Source organism: Cinclus cinclus, chromosome 3 (assembly GCF_963662255.1).
Source record: "Cinclus cinclus chromosome 3, bCinCin1.1, whole genome shotgun sequence".
NCBI classification, from domain to species: domain Eukaryota; kingdom Metazoa; phylum Chordata; class Aves; order Passeriformes; family Cinclidae; genus Cinclus; species Cinclus cinclus.
The window spans coordinates 26,564,098-26,587,324 of NC_085048.1; the positions used below are offsets into that span (position 1 = coordinate 26,564,098).

Below are 23,227 nucleotides of genomic sequence, written 5' to 3' on the forward strand. Positions count from 1 at the left end.
CTGAAGCCCAGTAGACGTGGCACTGCCATTGCTAGCCACTGCTCAGGTGTCAAGCTGAGAGCAAGGGCCTCAGGACTTGTCTAGTGGCCAGGTTGGTGTTAGATCCATAGAATCATGGGATGCTTTGGTTTGGAAATGACTTCACAGATCATTTAGTGCCAACCCCCTGTGATAGGCAGGAACACTTTCCATGAGACCAAGTTGCATAATGCCTCATCCAGCCTGGTCCTTTACACTGCTAGGGATAGGGAATTGACAGAAAATAAAGAAAAAAAATCGTGACAAATATGAAAGCTAAAGAAGAAAAACAAACAAAAAAAAAAAAGTCAGCAAGTTACTGAAGATGGCACCAAATGATGTTCCTATTTAGTGTGGTCATACCAAAACTGATAGTGTCATACCTTTTATTGTATGGCTCTATCAAAGCAAAGGCTGTCAAAAGATAATTGTTTCATTCTCTAAAAAGGCAACCCAGTATATAATGATTAATATAATTTAGTATCAAAAGATCCAGTATTATGCCAGTTGATATTGCAGAGGCAATGTTAAACAACAGACTTTTCCCAGCATCAATCTCATAACACCTTCAGAAGAGCAAAGATAAAGTAAATTCCACAGAGCTAATTAAAATTTTGACTGAAGAATTTACTTAACTTTTGTCGGGTGGTTCCAACTATTATTATTCACCCTCTAATTTAAACCAATCATGCTAAGTATTTGCAGGTGCAATACTATTGGAGCAAGGTGCCATTTGATTTCTCACAAAAAAAAAGAGCAACTTTGCTTATATTTAAAATGACTGGGAAAAAAACCCAACTGGTTTGCTTTTCTTCCATGCAATTAATTAACTTTTATGTATTATTTTCTCAAAATTTTTATGTAAAGTAATTTCCAGCATGATGAAACTTAAACAGATTTTTATCCACTCTACTGAATTTTTTTCCCATTCAAACGTTCTAACCTGAATTCCTTCCAAGGAAAGCAGGTACACTTACACATGACATGACAATAAATATTCTCTAATAATTCAGAAATACATAGTGGATTCATTTCCATGCATGCATAAATGTTGTTTATTCTTCAGTATGTTAAGTTTGCACACCCCACCGTGGGAAGCCTGCTCTCAGCAGCCTGCCATTTACAGTGTTTGTAGCAACCAGCAGCCCATCTGTGCTGTTCCAGCTGAGCAAGGGAAAGGAAGTCAGCCCTTCAGTCCTCCATGGCCTGCTATGAGCCAGAGCTCTGCTGGCCAGGAGCCTGGGGAACCATCCCTCTCTCAATCATCAGCTTCCAGGTTGTTTTTTGTTTGTTTGAAAGATCTTAGCACCTTTATTAGAGCTCAGACAGAGGCATGCTGTTTAAATTAGGGTCATTAGGGGACATTACAGAGAAGACCTGGCTTTTAAGCTGCCTTTGTGATGGCCATAAGGGCTGATTGATGTGGAGCAATAATGTGGTGCACAATATTCAAGAAAGACTGAGTTTCTGTGGCTGACTCTAAGGGTGGATCAGCATCCATGGACCACAATGAATCAATTAGATTCGAATAGACCACCGACATCAAGTCTAGCCGTTGACCAATCACTACTATGTCAAACTAAACCATAGCACTAAGGGCCATGTCCAGTCATTTCTTGAACATCTCCAGTGTTCATGACTCTTCCACCACTTCCCTGTCAGCCCATTGAAATGCTTGACAACCCTTTCCATTAAAAAATTCTTCCTGATGCCCAACTTGAACCTCCCCCCTAGGTGCAGCTGTCTGTCACTAGCTGTCTGGGAGAAGAGACCAACCCCCACCTTGCTAGAACCTCTTTTTGGGTAGAGGTAGATCTCTCAGACCAGTTTTTTGGGTTTTTTTTGCCTTGAATTGTTTGGAATTGTAATTTTTATGATTAATGAGGAAAAGAGGATGTAATTGTGCAATTGTGCAGATACTAACTAAAAGCATCTATGTCTGGTAAAATATATATAAAATAGAACAGCTTTTGCAAGCTTACTGAATACAAAGCTTAGAATACCACAGGAAAAGAATACACAGGAAAGATTTTTGAAAGTCCAGAGAAAGATATTATCCTATGTCTTGTGACAGCTTGAGCTGAGCTGAAAGACCTTGCACATCCTTGTGTAATTTTGGTTTTCAAATGTTCAGTGTTGCAGTGCCCACTTTCTTAGCCACAATATCTATTAGAGAATTCTTAAAGCCCAATAGTATGAGACAAAGGAAACTATGCAGATTTGATCTTCAGAATACATATTAAAGGGCTTGCATATTTATTTAGTCTCTTGTGTAAATTTAAGTGAACACGTGACTGATGGTAGATTCTGACTGTTAATGCATACTGTCTCATTAAAACGGTAAACAGTGAGACATGGGCAAAACTTAGAGGAAAGATAATTTCACACATAGAGAATTCATATGGGCCATGATATAAGTGAAGAAGTCAGATTAAGAATCTCATGCATATAAACTATAACTACAAAACACTGCTAGGTGATGAAACAAAAATCACTTTGAAATCATGTTTTTTTCTACCCAGTATTCACTGGGGTCACCTTACTAGCATAGGACTCATCCATTTACATGAACAGCTTTGAAATGCTATAAATAAATAAATAAATAACTAAATAAATAAATAAATAAATAAACCTTTTCAAACATTTAAAATAGGAAAAGGGTTTGCAATGGAAAAAATATAATCCAATCATTCATTTAAGATTAAAACCCTATGCTTTCTCATCCAAAACCACTGAATTAAAGAGTTCTTTAGTCCCAACTGCTTATAAAATTCCCTCAAATGATGACAATGGTCAGTAATCATACCTCATAAAATTGCCTTCTCCTTCTGTATCATTGATGAGTTCAGCACCTTCCCACTGATGTTTTAATTTGAGGTTTCTTACTACCTAATAGACTAAAGGTGTCCCACTGCTCAATATTAAAATTCCTGACTTCACCTATCTTCAGGTTTGGATGTGTTAAGCAAGATGTTTTCTAATTTTGAGGCTAGCCAGTTTAACAGACTTGGACTGTCTTTACCTATCTCAACCTCCAGATGTTCTCAAAACCCTTCTAATTGGCAAAATCGAATAAAATACCTTGAGGGAAGGAGGTAGCAGCTCTGCTATATGTCTATTTGTCCAGTAGCTCTTTACTATGGGATAATTACTGTACCCCCAACACCTGTGTAAGCAAATTGCCATAGGAGGGCATTTGAGAGAAAGCTTTGATTGTAGAGAATGTATTTTCCTGGTCTTTCCCAGGAGCTGCCTGTCTTGGACAGAGTAATGGAAATTCTATGCAGCAAGTTCCAAAGGCTGCCAGAATTCTGGTGCTCACCCTTTCAGTAACAAACAATTCAGCCACAGGAGAAGCTGCAAGAGGGCTCCCTCAAGACCCTCCCAGATGTTTTGGGTGTTCCTGTTCTGCCGGCTTTCCTCAGCAGGAGAGAATTGCTTCCACCATCCAGCCCTGCTCCCTGCTGCACACAGACACTGCCTCTTCCCAGCTCTGTTCTCAGGGAAGGACAAAGATCCACCACCTGTGGGGCACCACAGCCTGGTTCAAGGGGGATTCATCCTAGGCCATTCCAGGAGGCTCTCCTGTCCAATGCTACCCTTCCATCAGAGCTTTAGTGCATGAGGCATGTGGTCCCAATCCCAATTTATGTTGCCATGCACAGACAGTAAACAGGAAAGTAAGCAAACAACCAGGCCTATGACAATTTTGTACCTGACCAGCTAAGATGCTAAAGGTAAACTTTTTTTTGAAATTGCTTTTAACATGATAGGAAAACAAAAGTGCATATAAAAGAAAATAAAAGGCAAACATCATTCTTACACATTTAGTGGACTTTTTCTAATGCTGCTTCGTTGATCAAGTTCCATCAGAAGTCTGAAATATGTGATTGACAGGATGTTAGCAGATCTGTTGATGAACTTTGCAACATGTGCCTTCATCAGAGCTAATTGTTATCAGTTAACTGCTCTGTTTATTGTGCTTTTCTACATTAATTGTGCAATTTCTACATTGCTTAAATGTTAAGCAGATAAAAATTTTATATACATACACACTATGTTTCCTTTAGCCCTTAAATAGCATTTGAGTGTATCACTAAAAGTGATAAAGTGTTATCTTTGCATGCCATTTATATAAATCTTTAAACTCAGAAGAACATGGAACACTCTTTTGCCACTGTTTGCCTTTTGTAGAAGATAGAAGCCCAAATATCCAGTATTTTTCACCACAGACTCTTCCTAGAGAGGCTGAAGCAGTTGTTGGAAGGCTTGGAGAGAATAGACCTAACAAGATATCCAAAACTATTCAGTATAATCAAGAGCATCCTCATCCCTATTTCTCATTCCAGTGAGTAAGCTTATTGGTTTTCTTGTGGGAGCTGTCCTGTCTCACAAAAAAAGAGACAATATGATGTGAGATAAATGGCATATTAGTGGTGGAAAGTCTCTCACATAGGAAACACAGGAGAAAATTGAACTTTTTTCATATGAGCCTGTTATGCAGTAATGTGAACTTGTATGTCTTCAATGTAAGGCCTCAAGGTATCCCTTAAAATCTACTTATAACTCACTAGTAACTTTTTTACTATTCACAGATCCTGAATCCTTCTTGTCTTGGAATGAGCAAGGATGGTACTGGCAAACTGTTTCCATCAGTATGAATATAGGATAAAGAGTTCCTCCTAAGGAACATATACTCTCATATACCAGGAACTCATATACCAACCTTCCTTAGTGACACACATTAATTTGTAGTTCTGGTTCTGCAATGTGGACTCCATCACATCCCAATACAGTGTTGCTGTATTTTCAAATGAACAGCTTTCCCTGCATTACCCAGTTCAAACTGACAGTTAACAACCTACTGCCAAAAAGTTACACTTTTTCCATTTTAATTCTAGTAGTACCAGAGAGAGTTTTAAAAGCTTCTTTTAAAATTGTTGCATTAAACTTCTATCTATAGTAACAAATACTTTGTAATCACCTTTGTTATTTTCAAAATTGATGCCAAATAGACATACTATACAAACTCATGACAGCAAAGCCAGTTGCCAAAGTAAAAAGAATAAGATCTTATGGTAAATATATCACATCTCAGGTTTTTAATGCTGAATAAATAATACAAGAATCTGTTTGCACAAATCAAGAAAACTCACAGATGTCAGTGGCAATTGCAACTACCATTATTTTCACAGATTCTAAATCCCTGTATAGTGTCTTAGATTTCTTATGTCACATCTTCCTACTTTTAACCAATGACAAAATATGAATGAAGAATATCTAAGTTGAACATCACTGGTGTTACTACCAACCTGAAATGCTCTATTTGCAACTGACTTAATTTTGTCTCCTCATCCTTCACTGTTCTACTTGCTTTTTTGACTTTTCAATTTTCCCTAATGGATCTCTTCCATTTTTTCCCCTTTCCTCTCCACTGGTCCCCACACATTTTGAGCTCTCTGGACAAATCTCTTTGGCTTTTTAGTGCAAGATCCACTAATTGTTTATGATTTCTTAGATTGCTAGTACTTGTCTTCCTGTTACTACTTATGACTAGAGCTGCTCCATTTGCCTCTGAAATCAGCAGCTGAAAATCAGTGTTCAGTGCCTGACATAGTTCTTTAGATGGCATATTTTGTAGGCAGTTTTATTTATTTCCCCATAATCCTGTTAGCTGCTTCTGGCAGAAAATAGAGCCTTGAAGATTCTTCCTGATGCAAGAGCTATTTTCTTAAACCTGTTAGACATGCAAATAATTGTGCAACTTAACAAGAATTTATCATAAGGATCTGATGGCACCTCTCTTAAAGGGAACAAAGTGCCATCTTGCTAAAATTGTGTCCTTGTTTGGCTGTGATAAAATCTTCTGGAAAAAAAAAATAGCACGCTCACCTATGTTTCATAGACTAAGTGTTTTTGAACAGTTTTCTTTTCTTCTATGCAAAATACAATTTTGCTTTCTATGCACAAAATGCTTTAATTATCATATTAGTATAGAAATTAAAACAGATTAGCAATCACACAGTTGATTTTATTTTTATTAATGCTAAAACACTGAGCAAAGTGCAATTAATTTCAGAAGAGAAAATAAGTAGTTTAACTATTTCATGTCTTTTCCAAGTTAAAAGAAATCTTACCAGTGAATCCTGGAGGACAAGCACAGCTGTAGTCTGCAACCAGGTCTAAACAAGTGGAATTGCTTTTACAGAAGCCATAAGTGCACTCATCAAAGTTGATTTCACAGTTCAGGCCTTCAAATCCTTGGAAATAAAACCAAAGAGTTATGCATTATTCAGCTGTATCTGTGCCTTATTTTTCTGAAGCAATGTCTTAGCTCCCTTGTTTTCAATTTACTCTTGAAAAAAAATTATCTTGAATCCTTACGGAAAGATTGTTTGAAATTTTTTTTCTACTCTGTCATTAATAGGAAAGTCCATTTTTTTCTGTCAAATAAACTTTAAAAGGAGTCAATAAATTAAAGCACATTTTTAGGATTCACTATGTTCATTCATCTAGTTCAATTTTTAGTTGAGCAGAGACTTAATAATTTATGCATCTGCTGCCATTTTGACAACTTTACAGATGAAATGAAGCTGAGATTTGGACATCTGTCAAAATAAGAATCAACTCTTAAAATCTCTTCTAAAATCAGTTCTCAAATAGCTGCTTTTCTAATTTCTCTTTATTTGTTTTACAGAACCCCAGAATTATCAAGGTTGCAAAAATCTTTCTAGATCATCCAGGCCCACTGACAACCCAGCATCACCACAATGACCCCTGAACCATCTCCCCAGGTGACATATCCAGACGCCTCTCGAAGACTTCCAGAGATGGTGACTTCACTACCTCCCTGGAAAATTGTTTCTCTTTCTAACCACTCTTTCAGCGATTTTTTTCCTTAGGTATTAATTTCTAATCTGAACCTCCCCTGACACAATTTAGGGCCATTTCCTCTCATCCTTTCACTAGAGACATGGCAGAGAGACAGATCCCCACTTCAATAAAACCTCCTTTCAGTTAGTTGTGGAGAGCAGTGAGGTTCCCCTGAGCCTTCTCTTCTCCAGACTAAACAACCCCAGTTTCTTGTTTTACAACAACTTTTAGCAAACCCAGAGGCCCAACAGTGTTTCTTTGTATTTGAAATTGCTAGAAAACCTCCTCTCCAATATCTGACATTTCATGCTCTTGTAAATGTATTCTAATTCATGGTCATGGTACAAAATGAGGGTCATTAGTGCTGCCACAGGCCAGGGCTGCAGGAAGACCATGACTAATGCTAAGCTATCGGTACCCTCAGTGCAACCCATATTCCTATAATTTCTCAAACTGACCAGGGAACCAATTTCCACTGATCCTTAAGTCATAAAGCCTTAGAATTACCCTTAATTCATTAATAATGTATAAAATAACAGCTCTTATTTGCATTTTAAGTTTAATCAGACCCATGTCTCACAGGTAACAAGTAAGCCACAAAATCAGCAATGCAGATGCCAGGATTTATTTTTGTATAAGCTGGTCAGGCAGGCTTAAACAGCAAAATTATCTTTTCCAAGGTTAATTTCCAGCTACTTTCCAGTATCTGTTTTGGCTTCTAATTTAAGCTGACTAATGACAGAGGCTGCTCTTATGAGAATTATTTGTGGAAATTTCATTTCCTGTGATCAGTTTCTGAAGTTATCGCTACTGGAATGCCTTTTATAACACATACATACTTGAAATATTGTCAGCTCTGAAATCAGCTACCATGAGTCCATATTTAGAAAATAGTATAACTTGAAGATTAAAATTTAAAAAATAATTAAAACAGACCATACCAGGTTATAAATGACCTACCTTGGCTTTATTTTTAAGTAAAAATCCACTTTAAAATATTCATAATAAACCCATCTGCTAAAGCATTTCAGAAAGAAACTCTAATTTTAAATGTTATAAAACATTTTAGTTTTTCTTTGACTAATTTTTTTACTAAAACCACTAATTTTTCATACAATGCTGATAACAACAAGCACTGTGCATTTTTAAAGAAACGGACAACAGGTGCTGAAAATCATATTCTTTTTGTCTGTGAAAGTTCTAATAGAGTTTTTTAGTGATTGCCTATTAAAGTCATTATGGTCATTGTAGCTTGCTATGATCAGTCAGAAGTCTGCACATTATTAAGGAATGTAAAAATATTTTTTGTAAGCTTATTGATGATATTTTCCATGGAGCTCATGTACTCTTCATTTGTGTTTTCTCCACTGCTTCAAACTTTGCTAAAATCATTATGTTCTCTCTGAAAAAAAAAAAAAAAAGTAGTATTTGCAAGTATATGTCTGTTCTTAATTTGCCTCCAATCTTGATGATCATGGTTGTTTTGGTAGACACGGTGGACAAAGATGCCAACATGACTTTGGAAAGGAATGAACTTTCATGGAAAGGCAGTTTTAACAATGGCTTTGAAGCCTGTCAAGAAGATGTTTTGCAAACTGCAGGAAGTTTTGAAAATTGTCAAAGATAATAAGAATAAATTATTTTAAACAACTTACCTTCAGGGCAAAAGCAATCATAGCTGTTGACATAATTCTGACAAACAGCACCATTCAAGCAGGGACCTGAATCACACTCATTCATTTCTGTTTCACAGTACTGGCCTGAAAAACCTGCAAATGAAGTGAGATAAGTTTTGATTTTCTTTTTCATTATGTATGCTATTAGCATGAAACATATATTTCAAATTATTTAACTAAAACCCTGTGGACTTATGATCCATATTTCCCTGGAAAAGGAAATTTTAAGTCAGATTTTCTGTATTTTATTTAAAAATAGTTAAATTTTATCCATTTCTTATTCAATATTACAAATGCATCTCTATTGATGGAATAAAGCAATGAATCAAGTAGGAAATGCTTCCAGAATGCAAGAAGACATTCATAGCTGTATGAAAACAAGGTAGAGATTTTCAAGTGTTTTTCTTGTATTAGAGTAATTTTAGTATTTTTTATGATATAATCACAGAATGTTTTGGGTTTCATTGACCATAAAGATTAAATAGTTCCAAGCCTTCTGCCAAGGGCAGGGACACCTTCCACAACAACAGGTTCCTCAGTACCTTTTTATAAATTTTGCCACATCAATATTAGAAAGAGCTTCTAGATTATATTCTATCCACCGTGTTGTCCTTATTGCTGTGGAGAGTAACAAAATACAGAGTACCAATGTACTGAGGCACAGCAAAGATGTGCTCACAAGTCACGTCTCAGGACATGTGATGTGCACGGCCCAGTTATGGCACATAAGGCTGTTGGGTTTGTTTCTAAAGGAAGGAAAGTGCACATCATTAGAACAAAAAATCTGAGGGCTAATTAAACTTTCATAAGGAAAGAGTAGCTCAGTTTCGTCATTTCTTGCAGGTACTTTGAGACACTGTACAGGGCACAGGCACTGCAGCACCAGCAGTGGGGGCTGCCATGGTGTCCCGACAGGAGAGGAACACAGGGAGAGAAATTGTTTCGTAAACAGACAAAGCAAAAAAAAAAAAAAAAATTAATTAACTTTCATTGTGGGGAAACAGAGCAGAGTTGCCCACTTGTCCCTAAGTTACATGTGCTAATCGAAGACAAGATGAATTGATATTTTCATAAATAGCAACCAAAGGTGAAAGATTTAATCTGAAGTATAATGAAAAATTATTCTAAAGGGCATGTGATGTGAATCAAGACTTATTTTTTTTTTTTTGGTGATACTCACTCAATATCAAAGAAACTTTGAGGGGAGGGGGCTTAGAAAATTATTGACACCAGTGAAATGATCTCATGCTTTATACACTTAAAATATTAAATTCAGAGAAGAAAATAAGAATAAAAAGCTGTTTTGCATGTGAGTGTAATAAATAACTGCAAGACAAATTCCTTTTGCCTGTGGTTTAGAACATTATGACCTGTATGAAAATAAAAGTGGTTAGGCATAGCTTACAACCTACTTTAATTTAGCTTTTACACATGACTTTTTAAAGTTTTAACAAGATAGGATTGTTTTCTAGAAGTTATGTTCTTCTGAAAATGTTAGCTTCTAACACCTATAACTGAGAACTAGCTATCTAGTTGGAAACTAATTCAGATTGGAAACAACTATCTGAAGTCTGGCCTAAATAAGGTTTATTTTGGATATTTTTATTTAAAAGGACAGAAAATTAACAAGTACAGATGGACAGAGAGCAGCACCTCATTCTTAAACGTGGGCAAAAAAAACTTTTCAAGCTGTTCTTTTTTTTAATCATTTATGCCTATTCATAAATTATTTTTGCAAAACAACACCTGGCGGAGGACTTCTTAAAGGAGCTATTGGGAAGCACATTAGGTAATTTTTAAAATAAATACTTAGCATCTTTATAGGTCTTGCTGATGGCATTAAAATGTTTTAGGAGCTACAGCTGCCATTTCAGGATCAGAAAAAAATCCCCACATTTTGATCCTACCGTGTGAACCATTATGAAATCTGAGAAGTGACTCCTGATGCCCCAGCTCTCAACATGTGTGGCAGTGATGCTGCAGCAGCTCCCTGTGGTGTGCCATGACCAGGTCACCCTTTCTCAGGAGCGATGTAAATATCCAGCAGTTGCACCTGACATTCTGAGGATTTGTGTTAGAGCAGGACTAGCAGGCAAAAGGAAATATCATAGGGGAAAACACAGAGCTGAGGGTAGCAGAAGCTAATTTGTAAAGTTTTTCATTATATGCTTTACTTCGTTGCTGTTTTGTAAACTTATGGATCAGAAGGGAACAAATGGAAGGCATAACTAAAAATCTGTCTTTAATAGAATTTGGTGCATACTGTGTGAATTATCCAGTCTGAAAGAGCTGGAAGGAAAACATATTGATAGAACTTTATTTCTTCTTTTCACATTTTTAATATATCCTGCAGACAGAGAACAATATAAATGTAGTTTGTATTTATCTTAAATTGTTTCTGCTGACATAGAACATAGAATTATTCTAATATAATGTAATGTAATGTAATGTAATATAATATAATATATTTTGATTATGTTTATTTCTTGCTGATCAACATGCCAACAAATGACACTTCTTTCACAAACATTAAATAACTCACTTAGTGGGCTGAAAGAAGATGAGGGAAAAAAGCTTCACTTGTATTATTTTAAAATCAAGAGTGAGCTGAGGAATGATTTTAGCTGCGTTATAATCCATGTATTCATACTTGCTTGTGAAATCATAACATTGTTAGGCAACAAAATAAAAAGAAATTATTTAATTAAAATATAAATATTTCTGCATTTTTATATAAGTTAATCACTTCCATACATATGAAAATATGAAAATAAATTTCTCTGTATGAGTGCTCCAAACCTTTGTGCTCTACCCTCTAATCTCATGAGATGACTTTGGCAGAGCCAACACAGTGCTCTATGAACCCGGAAAAAATTTAATTCCTTCATCTATCCAGCTCCTCTCTCCATTAGCCAATGATAAGAGATATCACAGAGACACCTAGTCCTGAATAAATATTTCCATGCAGTTAAATTAAAGGCATGTGTCCCATATATAAATCCTTTCAAGCAGTTGAGAAAACATTTATAGGAATCTTCTATGTAAAAATGTATTGATAATATTTGTGATTTAATCTAGAGTTTCTGGGGTCAAAACTGAAAAAACCATATAATTATTTACTAAAGATATAATTACATCCCTTTTTTTGTCAACACACACTTACACTGCACTAAATATTTTCAGTTCTCAAGTTTTATAGCTCTTTATTTGGGCTTCCTCCTCAGATGAGGATGAGATCTTTATTTCCATTGGCACTAGCCATAGTTTCCTTATCCAATATAAATCTAAGATAAAGCAAACAGTCAAGAAAAGTAATAATATTTACTGGGAAGTAATTTTGTGAAAGCAGCATTGCTTGCAGGACTCTTTTACATATATGAAGTTGTTTTAAACATAAAGTAATATTCACAGAATTGTAAATAGTCTGTTAAAATATATATGCAGTTATCTGACTCATAAACATATTTCATATGTAAAAGCCTCAACATTATTTTCTGTTGCCTAATATTAAGGAATAAATCATATGTGGAAAAATGTTTTCTGTGTGTCATACATAATTCTAGAAACTCTAGGTCAAATCTAAAGAAATCAGTTGTTTCAATAGAAATATGAAATAAATATCAGTTTCTAATATTTATAGATACCTGAGAATTATGATTCTACATTCTCATTCTTAGCAGAAAGTCATCAATGAAAAAAAGGAAATCTGCATTATGAATATGTCAGAAAAGTGGGACACATCCTCCCTGGATGCTTAAATCAACTGGAGCTAATCCTTATTCACTAATGGCAAGAAATCTTTGCTATTAAATTCAGTTTTTAATATACTTGTGTTTGTAGAAATAAAACAACATATGTCCAACTTTTGTATAGCTCTATTAGCTTCTACTAAATTTTACCAGTACAAATGTGGTCTAGGATTATCTAGGAGTTTGAATTTAGACACTTTACATCAAAGTAATAATTTCATGTAGTGGTGAGACTCCTAGACATTTTTAAAGGATAAAAGCATAAAACTGGAAAATGTTTTATGTTATAGTCTTTAAAGTCTCAACTCTTAAAATGTCAAATTAAGCCAGTTACTAAAGTATGTTATATATGAAACTCTTGCACACAGGTGCAATTGAAAAATAAAGTGCATTGAGAAACTGAACTCGAGTTGTGAAACTCACACATCAAGTAATGATGTGTGAACTCTTCTTGCTGAGATTTTTTTATGTTTTTGTTCCAAAAAAAGATCATTACTTCATTAAAAATCTCAGCGGTCTCAGTCTCCAGAGCTGGTTGGATGTTAGGCAAAAAAAATGTCACAGTATTTTCTATTTCAAATGAATATTGGCAAAACAAAAGGAAGGGTCTCATCAGAGAAAAACACAGCTTTTTCAAGAAGATGTAAGGAAGATGCTTCTTCCAGTAAGAACCTTCACGGGGACAACCTCCCAAGGACATGGTAGGTTCACTGTCACTGGGGGATTTCAAGAGACAATTGGACAGGGTGCTAGACACTCTCACCAAGGCTCCCTTTCTAATCAAAGGTTGGACAAAGTGATCTTGTGAGGTCTCTTTCCAACTGGGTTGTTCTACGGTTCTATAACAAAAAAAAAACAGGCTGGCAGAACGACCTGGGAAATTGAAAGCCTGTCACGGAACAGAGGACTCAAAAATTCTAGTTTTTCTGGTGTAGCAAAATGTAGGCTGAAAGGCGATACAAGTGTTTCTGTTAACTTTGTCAATGAGAAAAACCGACAGAAAATGTGAACTATTTAAGTTAAAGAATAAATATTACAGGTATAAAGTGATATTATCACTTACAAATTTAATTTACATAGTAGAAAACATCAACAGAGAGATTCTACCAGCACACACATGCATTACAGGTTGTTACAGAAGTACTCATCATTCTCACGAGCTTCTTAAATTTGCATATATGAATTGCAATAGTATTTAAAATTAAAGAGACAATATAAAATTCCTTGCAGAACAATTTTCATAGAACATGCCAGCTTTGTATTAAGTACACATATTAGTAACCCAAATGTGATTAAATTTTTTTCTCAGAAAATCAAGATTACATTTATAATTTAACTGTCACTGTACCCAATATTATTATTAATAATGAAATTCTCCTCAACTGTTAAAATCCAGCAAAAAAGCAGAGAAAGGAGTTAGTACCACTTAACCTAAAATTTTAACTAATCCTCTAGACAGAAGACACACCCAGTATTCTGGAATTTAACTGACTCATAGGAGTGTTGAAGTACATGTACAGAAATAGCATAATGTAAACAAAAAGAAATTACTTATCCCCAGATTAGTAGAGAGGAACAGAGATGGTACAGGAAATCACACTGGCAACATTAATTCTGGCTTTTCCAGATACTGAAATCTTAATCACTCTTTTAATATGGTTTGTGTGTATATGCATACTAGGTGAATTCAAGTATTAAGAAGGAAATAATAAAAACATGCAAGAGATACAATATAGCAAACTGTTATGCTTTTATGAAATTCCACTGACCTAGATTACTCTAGAAGAGTTAAAGAACAAATCTCATCTACCAGATGTTTCAGTGTTCTAAATCTCCATATAGACGATTTCTTTTACATCTGGCCAATCAAGGTTAAGCCATTACTATTTCCATGGGGTGAAGAAGAGAAGGGGGATATCCATAATTTAGTTATCTTGTCTTCTGCAAACCACCCTTCATCTATAATAGGCTTTCATCTAATATTTTTATTTTTGAGCCTTCAGTTGTCTGAGGCAAGTATTAAAAAAAAAAAAAAGCGGAAAACTTCAGAACAAGGAGACAACGGGCACAATGAAATTATCTTGTACAAGTGTCAGAATTATTTGTATAGGAAATAAAGCTTTCTCAACAGCTGGTTGAAGACTACTGAACAAATTTCAATAGGAATTATGAACAAACATATAGCAGATAGTACATGTATTGCATTATTTAAAACAAAACAAATCAAGCAAACAAAAAACCCACACCTGTTTGATTTGCCCTTGCAAACAAAAATAAAGACAGATTTGTGGGTGGGAGATGTCCCACAAACCGTACACTGGGCCTGAATACAAAACCATATCCTCTGACAGGGTGATTTTATAAAAATCGTGCAAGCTGAGGCTTGCTGATTTTACTTATGCACTGCAGGATATTTCCCAAGCTTTTCCTTCAACCTATTCTAATTTTCCATTAAATGCCCCATGAAATTTTTGTTTAAAGATGAAAAGCATCAGCAGGGTTTCCTCCATTCCTGTAAAAAAATATTTCCTTGTTTTTTTGCCTTTTTTTTTTTCTTTTACCATTAGTATCTTTCTTTTTGAGAGGATGTCATTGCAGCAGACAAATTTATAAAGCCACATCAAAACAAAGGAACAGCATAGGGGTACCTCCCACAGATAAAAAGCTGCCACAACAGGACAAAGAGCTCTGTTCCAAGAAAGATGCTAAACATACCTGTTACTGCAGGGAGCACAGTAGCAACTAGGGTTTCATTTGTGTATCTAGGCCTGAGGAATCTCTGCTAACATTTGTGACTTTCAGGACTTGCAGCTCAAGTGAAAAAAATAGCAAGATTTATAGCTTAAATATAAGGAAAAAATATGAATTTTTTGAATCAGTTGTAAGAAAATGCAACATATTTATATATTCAAGATTTGCCTTGGTGAAAAGGCATTAAAGGCAGTATAAAAGGATTTAAGGAAATGTTTTTACTTGCCATTTTTTCATCTGGGTATCTGCTTTCCTTTCTTATTGGTGTTGTTCTGTTTCTTGGGGTTTTTTTTGGTTTTTTTTTTTTTTGTAGAGTTGTGTTACTCTATTTTTCTATTCTGACTGTTCTGTCAAAGAGAGCAAAATTCTCATGCAAGAAACTGTGACACTGCCATTGCCCAGCAGATGCACAACATGGATGTTGCATGGATTTTTTCCCAGATAAGTATCTCAGGGGACATAGAGCATTGTTAATTTATTTTAAATAATTCAATAGTTCATTAATGAATTCACACATCCTTAGATTTCTAAGTTTATTTAAATTAGATCTCCTTAAAAGCAAACTACTCAGGACAAAATTTTACCCTAGCAAAAACCCAAACACAAATTTACAGATTATCTGAAGATTTACCTTAAATCTAAATGACAAATAGTTCACAGCATGTAGCATTTGAACAAAGTTGAATGTTATTTTTTGCCTCTTGCTGGCAAATTCTGCATTAATAAAGAATGTAATGGAAGCTCCCAAATTTTCCACAATTTGTGAGGCAAAGTTGCTGAGTATGAATCCCAGTGAAACTGTTTGAATTGACATCCCTGAAATTTGGTAACCATTCATCAGAATAGAAATCCTTAGTGTGACTATCAGAGGGAAAAAACTAAAAGCTTAAATCATAAATGCTAGCAGACAGTAGATAATTGGGGATTTGGCTGTGGGTAGCGCACTCAAGCAGAAGTCTGCAACTTCTTAGCTGCACTCACTGCATGGCCTTATTGTAATCTTTGATAACACCATGATCAAATAAAGGTTGCATGTCATGGATCTTCCAGTTGAGATGCCATGACAGCAGCATCCATTTAATAATATGGTTAGGCTGAGGGAACAGGGGAGAGAGGGCCGTTCAAGCTTTCAGAGAGAGTTGGCGCTGAACAGCAGCAGCTCCTGCAAACAATAAGTGGTGTTGTAGAAAAGAGGGGTAATAAGAAAAAACTTGAAGATCTTGACTGGAAGAAAGATTGTGGAAGAGTAGCAGGAGCCTGTAGATCAGAGAGATGTGTGGTGAAAATAAAAAGGCACGTTATGCACAGGGACTGTGCTTGGTAAGCTCAAGACTGATGACTGAGCAGCAGCTCAGCATGAAGCAGCGTGCCTTTCTGCCTGATGGTCCCACAAAATCAAACCACGGCAGACGTAGCACTGAAAGGGTGTAAGAGGGATAGCAGCTACAGTAAAAGTTCTCATCAGCTTTGTTTTGAAATAAACCCCATTATCCAGATTCACTGGGGAGTGTCGATTGCTTTGTTGCCCATGATCATGGCTGGATTGGCACCAAACAAGTCATTTTGAATAGGCTCAAAAAATGTGGCTTTCCTTGACAGAGAATGTAGCTTTACTTACAATGAAAAAGGAGTGTAACTCTTATCTTTACCACTCTTATATGTGTCATTAATATACCAAATATAAATTGTTTGGTAAGTAATCAAAGATAGTCCAGCTCATTATCATAACTTTCTGGTATAGAAAGATGCTGCTTTCTAGTTGCGTGATTAAAATGGGAGCTTTTATTAAATAACAAAAGATTTGACCTTAGAGGCAACCTATTGGTGTCAGAGTAATTTTTTTCTCTTATAGTAGCAGGATAATAAATTTCTTTTCCATCTAGGATTTCAGTGAACCAGTGTGCAACTATGGTCAGAATAAAAACAAAAACAAAAAAAACCCCTGGGAAATGAATATCCAAAATATTTTTAAAAATCAAGTAAGTATCTCTGAAGGGAGTAACTGAGCTCTGTTTAATATGAAAAATAAATAATCATAAGTAAAAATATCCTGTTTAGCATATATTTAAAATGGCTGGAAAATCAGGGCAAGCCAAAGTACAAAATAAAAGAAAATGCTTCCAAATTTGCTACTGGGGTGGTAAAATGTTGGTATGATCAATCTGAGACAGCTAAACAAGCCAAAAAAAAAAATGTTTAATTGCTACGATCGCTTAGTATTGAAAAATGTTTTCCCTCCCATATAAGTAAATGAGTAATCTGGTTTTACAGAGCCACTGAGTATGGGCAATGAAGTCATTATTTTTCACAGCACTCAAGATGTAGTGTCACCATTTCCTGAAACAGAGGATTTTAACAATGATGTGACAGTTTAATGCAAGACCATGGAGACCAACTGCTTTCGGTGCTGTTACAAGGTGAGATAACCACGACAAAATGATTTCTCTATGTGTCTACAGGGAGCCCATTATGAGTCTATCATTCTGGCACTACAGCGTGAAATTATGATGAGGAAAAAAAAAAGAAGTCATTCAAATTTGTACTGCATGACAATGAAGATCCAGCATGAGTTAATGATACATAGCAACTGAAAATCAAGCCTTTTTTTACCCTGTATACTGAATAAAACTACCTAACCCCAAAGTTTTTATTTTCATGTAGTGTGAGAGAACTGAATGTAAAACAAATTATCAGAATTACCTTCAATTAATCTCTACTAAGTGTAAAAACTCTGTTTTTAGGCTGAATCAAGATGTTTCTTTGCAAATTTACCCACAACAGAAATTCACCAACTATAGATAAAATATGCAAACAAAGCCACTTAATAAAAAAATCAATCATTTGTGTCCCCATAATCTAAAAAAATAGAGTACATACTCCTCATTTACTCAAATTTCCATCTGCTTTCTCCAATCCAAGTATTCTGAAACCTCATCATCTTGGATTTCTTTAAATAAATAATTTTAATCTTGCTCTTTCACATGTACCCATATATGTGTATATATATATTTATATATATATATATACTAATACCTCATTTATCACCTCTGATTATCTTCGTCATCAGTGATTTTCTTTAAAGAACCATTAATTCCTTACTCAAAGACTATTATCTTTTTTTCTCATAAAAGCCTGAACTACTCTAAATATGTTTAGTCAACATTATAGTCAGTTAATTTATTAATAGACATATATTTATAGGACTTTCAATTTGAAAGTGCTTCATGCTACTTCGAAATTGTGCATTTTCTTGATCACTCCTCTGTCCTTTTCCATTTTCTAGAGTTCATTTTAAATTTCACCTCTTTGCGTAATTTGTATTTGATCAATTTTTTTTTCTGATGTCTTCTCTTTAGTGAAATACAGGCCTGAATGTCCTTATTTACTGAACAAAAATGAAGAAAATGATAGGAAGTCTGTCTGTTCAGGATAAATTTACACAGCATGAAAACCTCATTTAGCATTGTTTAATATCTCTTGTGCCAGGTAACAAAGTAACTTTCTGACATTGTCCACAAGGATTCTTGTTTCCACAATAGGTAAGGAAACATGGCAGAAAGCAATGCAGTTTGAAAAGCCAATAGTTCTGTGTTTTCTTAGTTATGTAGTTAGAATTTTTTCCTTTTAAAAGTGAGCCTTATGCTGGTAAAAACATCAAACAAGCATTGTCCTAAAATACAAGCACTTAAAACACATTTAATGATATCCCACAGGCAACCTAAACAATGTGACTCATTCACGCTTTGGAGGGAACCACCTTTGAAAGTTAAATTTAATTTCATTCTCCAATATCTGTTATATTTTATGATTGAAACTACCTAGTGGGAAAGCATGACGTAATAAATTAAGAAGGAAAGCAAAATAAATAGCTCTCTGGTAGAGCTATTTATAGAGTACCAGAGAGAAAAGGATCACTCGAATGTTAACACAGATTTGGGATGTGACAGGTAAAAATCAGCATATTGTTGTCCACACACATTGTACAACTGACTTTCACTTTAGGTTTAGCATTCTAGTTGATTTTGTAAAAAAATATATAGAGTTTGTAAAGCAAACAAAAACATCTTTGAATTGTAACCAGTTTTGACCTAGCCACACTGAACATGAGTTGCTTAAAGTTCTGAACATAACCTATACAAGTCATAAATATGATCACACTTCATATGCTTCAATTTAAAAATTAAAAGTAGGTTGAAGGTCATAACAGATCTTAGAAAGACAGTAGTTATTTCTTAATGGAAATGTTGTGGGAATCAGATAATTACAGAAGCACTGTAAGTCACAGAAATACGTGACTGTCAGGAACTACTCAAGTCATTGAATCAGTGGTCACCTCTTTTCTCACTCCTGAAAGCTTCTGGCTGTGAAATAAATGCTTCTTTTGGAAGAGTTAACATGGTCTTCATATTTCCTTCAGAAATATTTTCAGTACACTGAGTTACACAGAAATATTTTCAGTCATAAAATTAAGATCCATGACAAAAAAATCAATTGCAGGGGGAAGGGAGGACAGCAGAATTTAAAGGTCAATAGGCTGGCTAAAATCTTTGATATAGCAACAGTAGAGAATGTATTAGATAACATGGTGTGTGCTGCAGATAAAGGCTAAAAATATTTATTGTTTATAAAAGAACCTGATACAGAGGGAATCTTAAATACAATTTAATGAATTCAAGTACTTAGATATGTGACCTGTGGTGTTACTTTCAGTAAAATCTGGTAATTCTCCCCCACCTACTTTGTGAGGGGGAAATCAGATGTTTAAATGCAACTAGTAGTCAATGGAAATCAGGCACTTATGACCTTAGGGTGCTTTGGAAATTATCATCCCGAACACAGAAAAATGAGAAGTTAAGATTTCATTGAAGTATTTTTGATAAACTAAATTCACATGGTTAGATGAAGCATTAAGATGATAGACAACAGCAATGATTAGCTACCAAAGACAGAGCTCATCTCTATTATCCACACGCTTTGTAAAAAATTGTTTTGAGGATTATCACTATGGCGTATTTGAAAATAAATTAAAGATTAGCAAAGCAAATAAAATCTGAGGTTGTATCAGACCTCAACAAGTCCCATCTAAAAGGAAACACAAGACATCTGCCAGCAGATAATTTATTCATTGAATCTTCCGCACAGGGTATGGTCCCTATTCAAGTTCACCTCCTATCACCGATGTTATCTCACCTGTGTGAGAAGAGTCAGTCTGTTATACACATAAAGTATGTGTATAAGTAAAAACACTGCTTGAGATCCTGAGATCTGCTTCGGTTCCTTTGTACTTCCATAGCCTAACGGTATGTAAGAATTTATCTTTGTTTTTACAAAGACTTAAACAAATTCCCTTACATCCATCCCTTTTGCTAACTTCCGTGAGCATTGGTTCAAGCATAAAGTTTATATTTCTGATTCCTATTTTTTTTATTCAAATAGGGAGTACTTCAACCTACTTCTCAGACATATATTTCAATAATCTTTTCTTGTGGGTAACAAAGTGCTGTCCTGAAACCTGACCTTTATTTCCCATAACTCTGCTCAAGTGATAACCACCAGTAGCAGTTGTGATGGGTGCACAGGACTCATTGTGTATATGAGGGAGACAGATAACAACACAATAGCCAAGAGCTAACCTAAGGCCCCTCTTATTACCCAAAAATAATGGGTCAAGATCTGGCTCAAGCCAAGTATGATAGAATAACTTCTGTGATCAGAATGTAGTTAAATTAATAATAATTAAATTATCTTTCTCTCTAAGGAGTTGAGCTCTTTTGTATGACAGTGAACTGTACAGCAGGACATTGCTCTTAATAGGGCCACCTCTCAAGGTTACTCCTAGTGTCTGAGACACTCCTTGCAGCAACAGACCCTTGGTAAGTGATTTATAGCATGCTAAAATTTGAAATGTAACTGATATAATTGATTGATTATGCACGTATAAACATTTAGACATAAATATTGAACAAATTTCAGACTAGTAGAGGGTCACTTGCACCCAAACTCCTGTGTGAGAAGACTTTTAGAATTCAAGGGTGTCCTTCCTGAATCAAAGGGGATATCTCCCTGATAATTTAGTCTGACTTTATTGTCTATATAATAAATTATCAAGCATACTGTTGCCACTGAATCGTGTTTAACCATTGCACTTACTATCAAACTTGGTCAAATTGCTGTTTTATATTAATAAATATAGTATTGAATCTCTTTAATGAGTGAAGCCACTCCATCTGTGACATTCTCATGTCAAAGCTGTATCTTTTCATTCAAAGAGAAAAATTATTTCTAGGGAATCAAATCTAGATGCCCATTTCTAAGTATTCCTACCACAACCTTGAGAGCAATTGTGACTAGAAATTGCTGCTTTGTCCTTCTCAGTCATCCATTCTATCAACAAGTGCTTAAACAGCAACTGACCAAGAATATAATAGCTTAAATTGCTCTTGAACAGGTGTTCAAAATCGTGTTCTAATAGGTGATATTTATTTACTTAGAAATTATCAACACAGATGCTCTCACCCACCGTGCACATTCTTTCTTCAATGGTTTAATGGTTTTTTGTACAGAAGTAGTCCAAGACAATTACAAAACTAATAAATAGTCACAGTGGAGGGTAAATTGCCTTTCCTGCTTTCTAGAAGCATGTGTGCAGCTATAAGATAAGGTGTTGTTAGTCTTTTAAAATCTCAGCATAATCTTTCCTCATCAGATGTTTATAGCAGAGCATACCTCAACTTACTGGAAGTACTGAAGGTCATTCTTCCACATGAGGTCATGTCTTGAGACCATAAGCAAAATAGTATTACTTGTGCATTACAAATACAAGGAATAATATTTAGAATCTATTACTTTAGAATTGACTAATAGATCACTTTTAATTCATCTAAGTTAAATTACAAAGACCTATAACTAAGATTAATGTTAAATTAATAATAAGATAATAGCTTAGTGAAAATAACAAAATGCTGAAAAGGAAATGCTTTAGATATGGACATGCTACAAAATTATCTCAAATGCAAGCAAACTTATTTTTCCTTATAATTTTTAAAGCATTTTTAAAAATAATATGAAACTCAATTTTTACTTTGAGCTTAGGAATTAGTCCTGTTTATACAGTAATCATGAAATATTGACTATTTCCTTAGTGTTACAGATAACATTAAATGACAAGTATTGAATTTACTACCTTTTATAGTCCAGGAAGACATGGAATCCTCATGCAAGGTTATGAAAAGAATTACCTGAGTCATCCCTGATAATGAATACTAATTATAAGAAAGCATAGACTAACACAAAATCTTTAGAAGTTTGAAGGGAAGAGATATACATTTTACTGCTATATTAAAAGTCCCAATAAGACAGCTCTTAGAAATTGATATTTGTTACCTTGGCAGTATTTCCAGAAAACGATTAGAGCAAGTTTTGGAGAGCACTTAGAGATAAATTGAAGGACAATATTATAACTGAAAGTAACTATCATTATTTTAGAAAAATAAGCAATATCAAATAAAGTTGACCTTTACAGCATCATCACAAGTACAAGTTAAGAGAAAGCATGACCCAAAACCATCACTGAATCATAAATGATTAGTGTTGCAAGGGACCTTGGTTCCAACACCCCTGTAATGGACAGGGAGTTCTCCAGCAGAAATATATTTGGCTCTTTTCTTTTTTTTTAACCTTGGGATCATAAAATATTCTAGAAAACACTTCAATGCCATCCAGAGGAAGGGGTCCCAAGATTTACAGAAATTAAAATCAGCTTACTGAGACACAAGTAAATTTGACTACAGAACCTCTGCACACCAGAAATTTTTTTAGTCAGATTTGGAAGAATTTTTTTCTTGGAATGAAGATATTATGGTTTTTAATAATAAAAAATAAATAGTTATTAACAAAATTTGCACTTGGAAGTAGGCTGGAAGAATAATAAATATTGATGCAAACATACAGGTCAAAAAATGTCATGGATTTGTAAGAGCAGGGTCTGAACAAATGGTTCCAAAATCAAACAGAAAACAAAAAGTAGGCCACACCTGCAGGTAAGGTTTAAAACATAGTTCAGAAATACCTAAAAAGACTTTATATATTAAAAAATGTCATGTTGTATGTAGGATGTCAATGTATGAATAGAGAGAGGTTAAATGTGAAAAGGAAGGTGCT

General features: G+C 34.8%; 1 protein-coding gene across 1 annotated transcript in view; it reads right to left on the minus strand.

Moving 5' to 3' along the window:
* The window catches only part of EYS (eyes shut homolog), a 706,383-nt gene that overhangs the window by 518,768 nt on the left and 164,388 nt on the right, over positions 1–23,227 (minus strand). The window contains exons 12-13 of the mRNA XM_062489770.1: positions 8,547–8,660; positions 6,156–6,278 (exon numbers count right to left, since the gene is read on the minus strand). Coding sequence (XP_062345754.1) covers positions 6,156–6,278; positions 8,547–8,660 — 237 coding nt within the window. The remainder of the gene's footprint in view (positions 1–6,155; positions 6,279–8,546; positions 8,661–23,227) is intronic.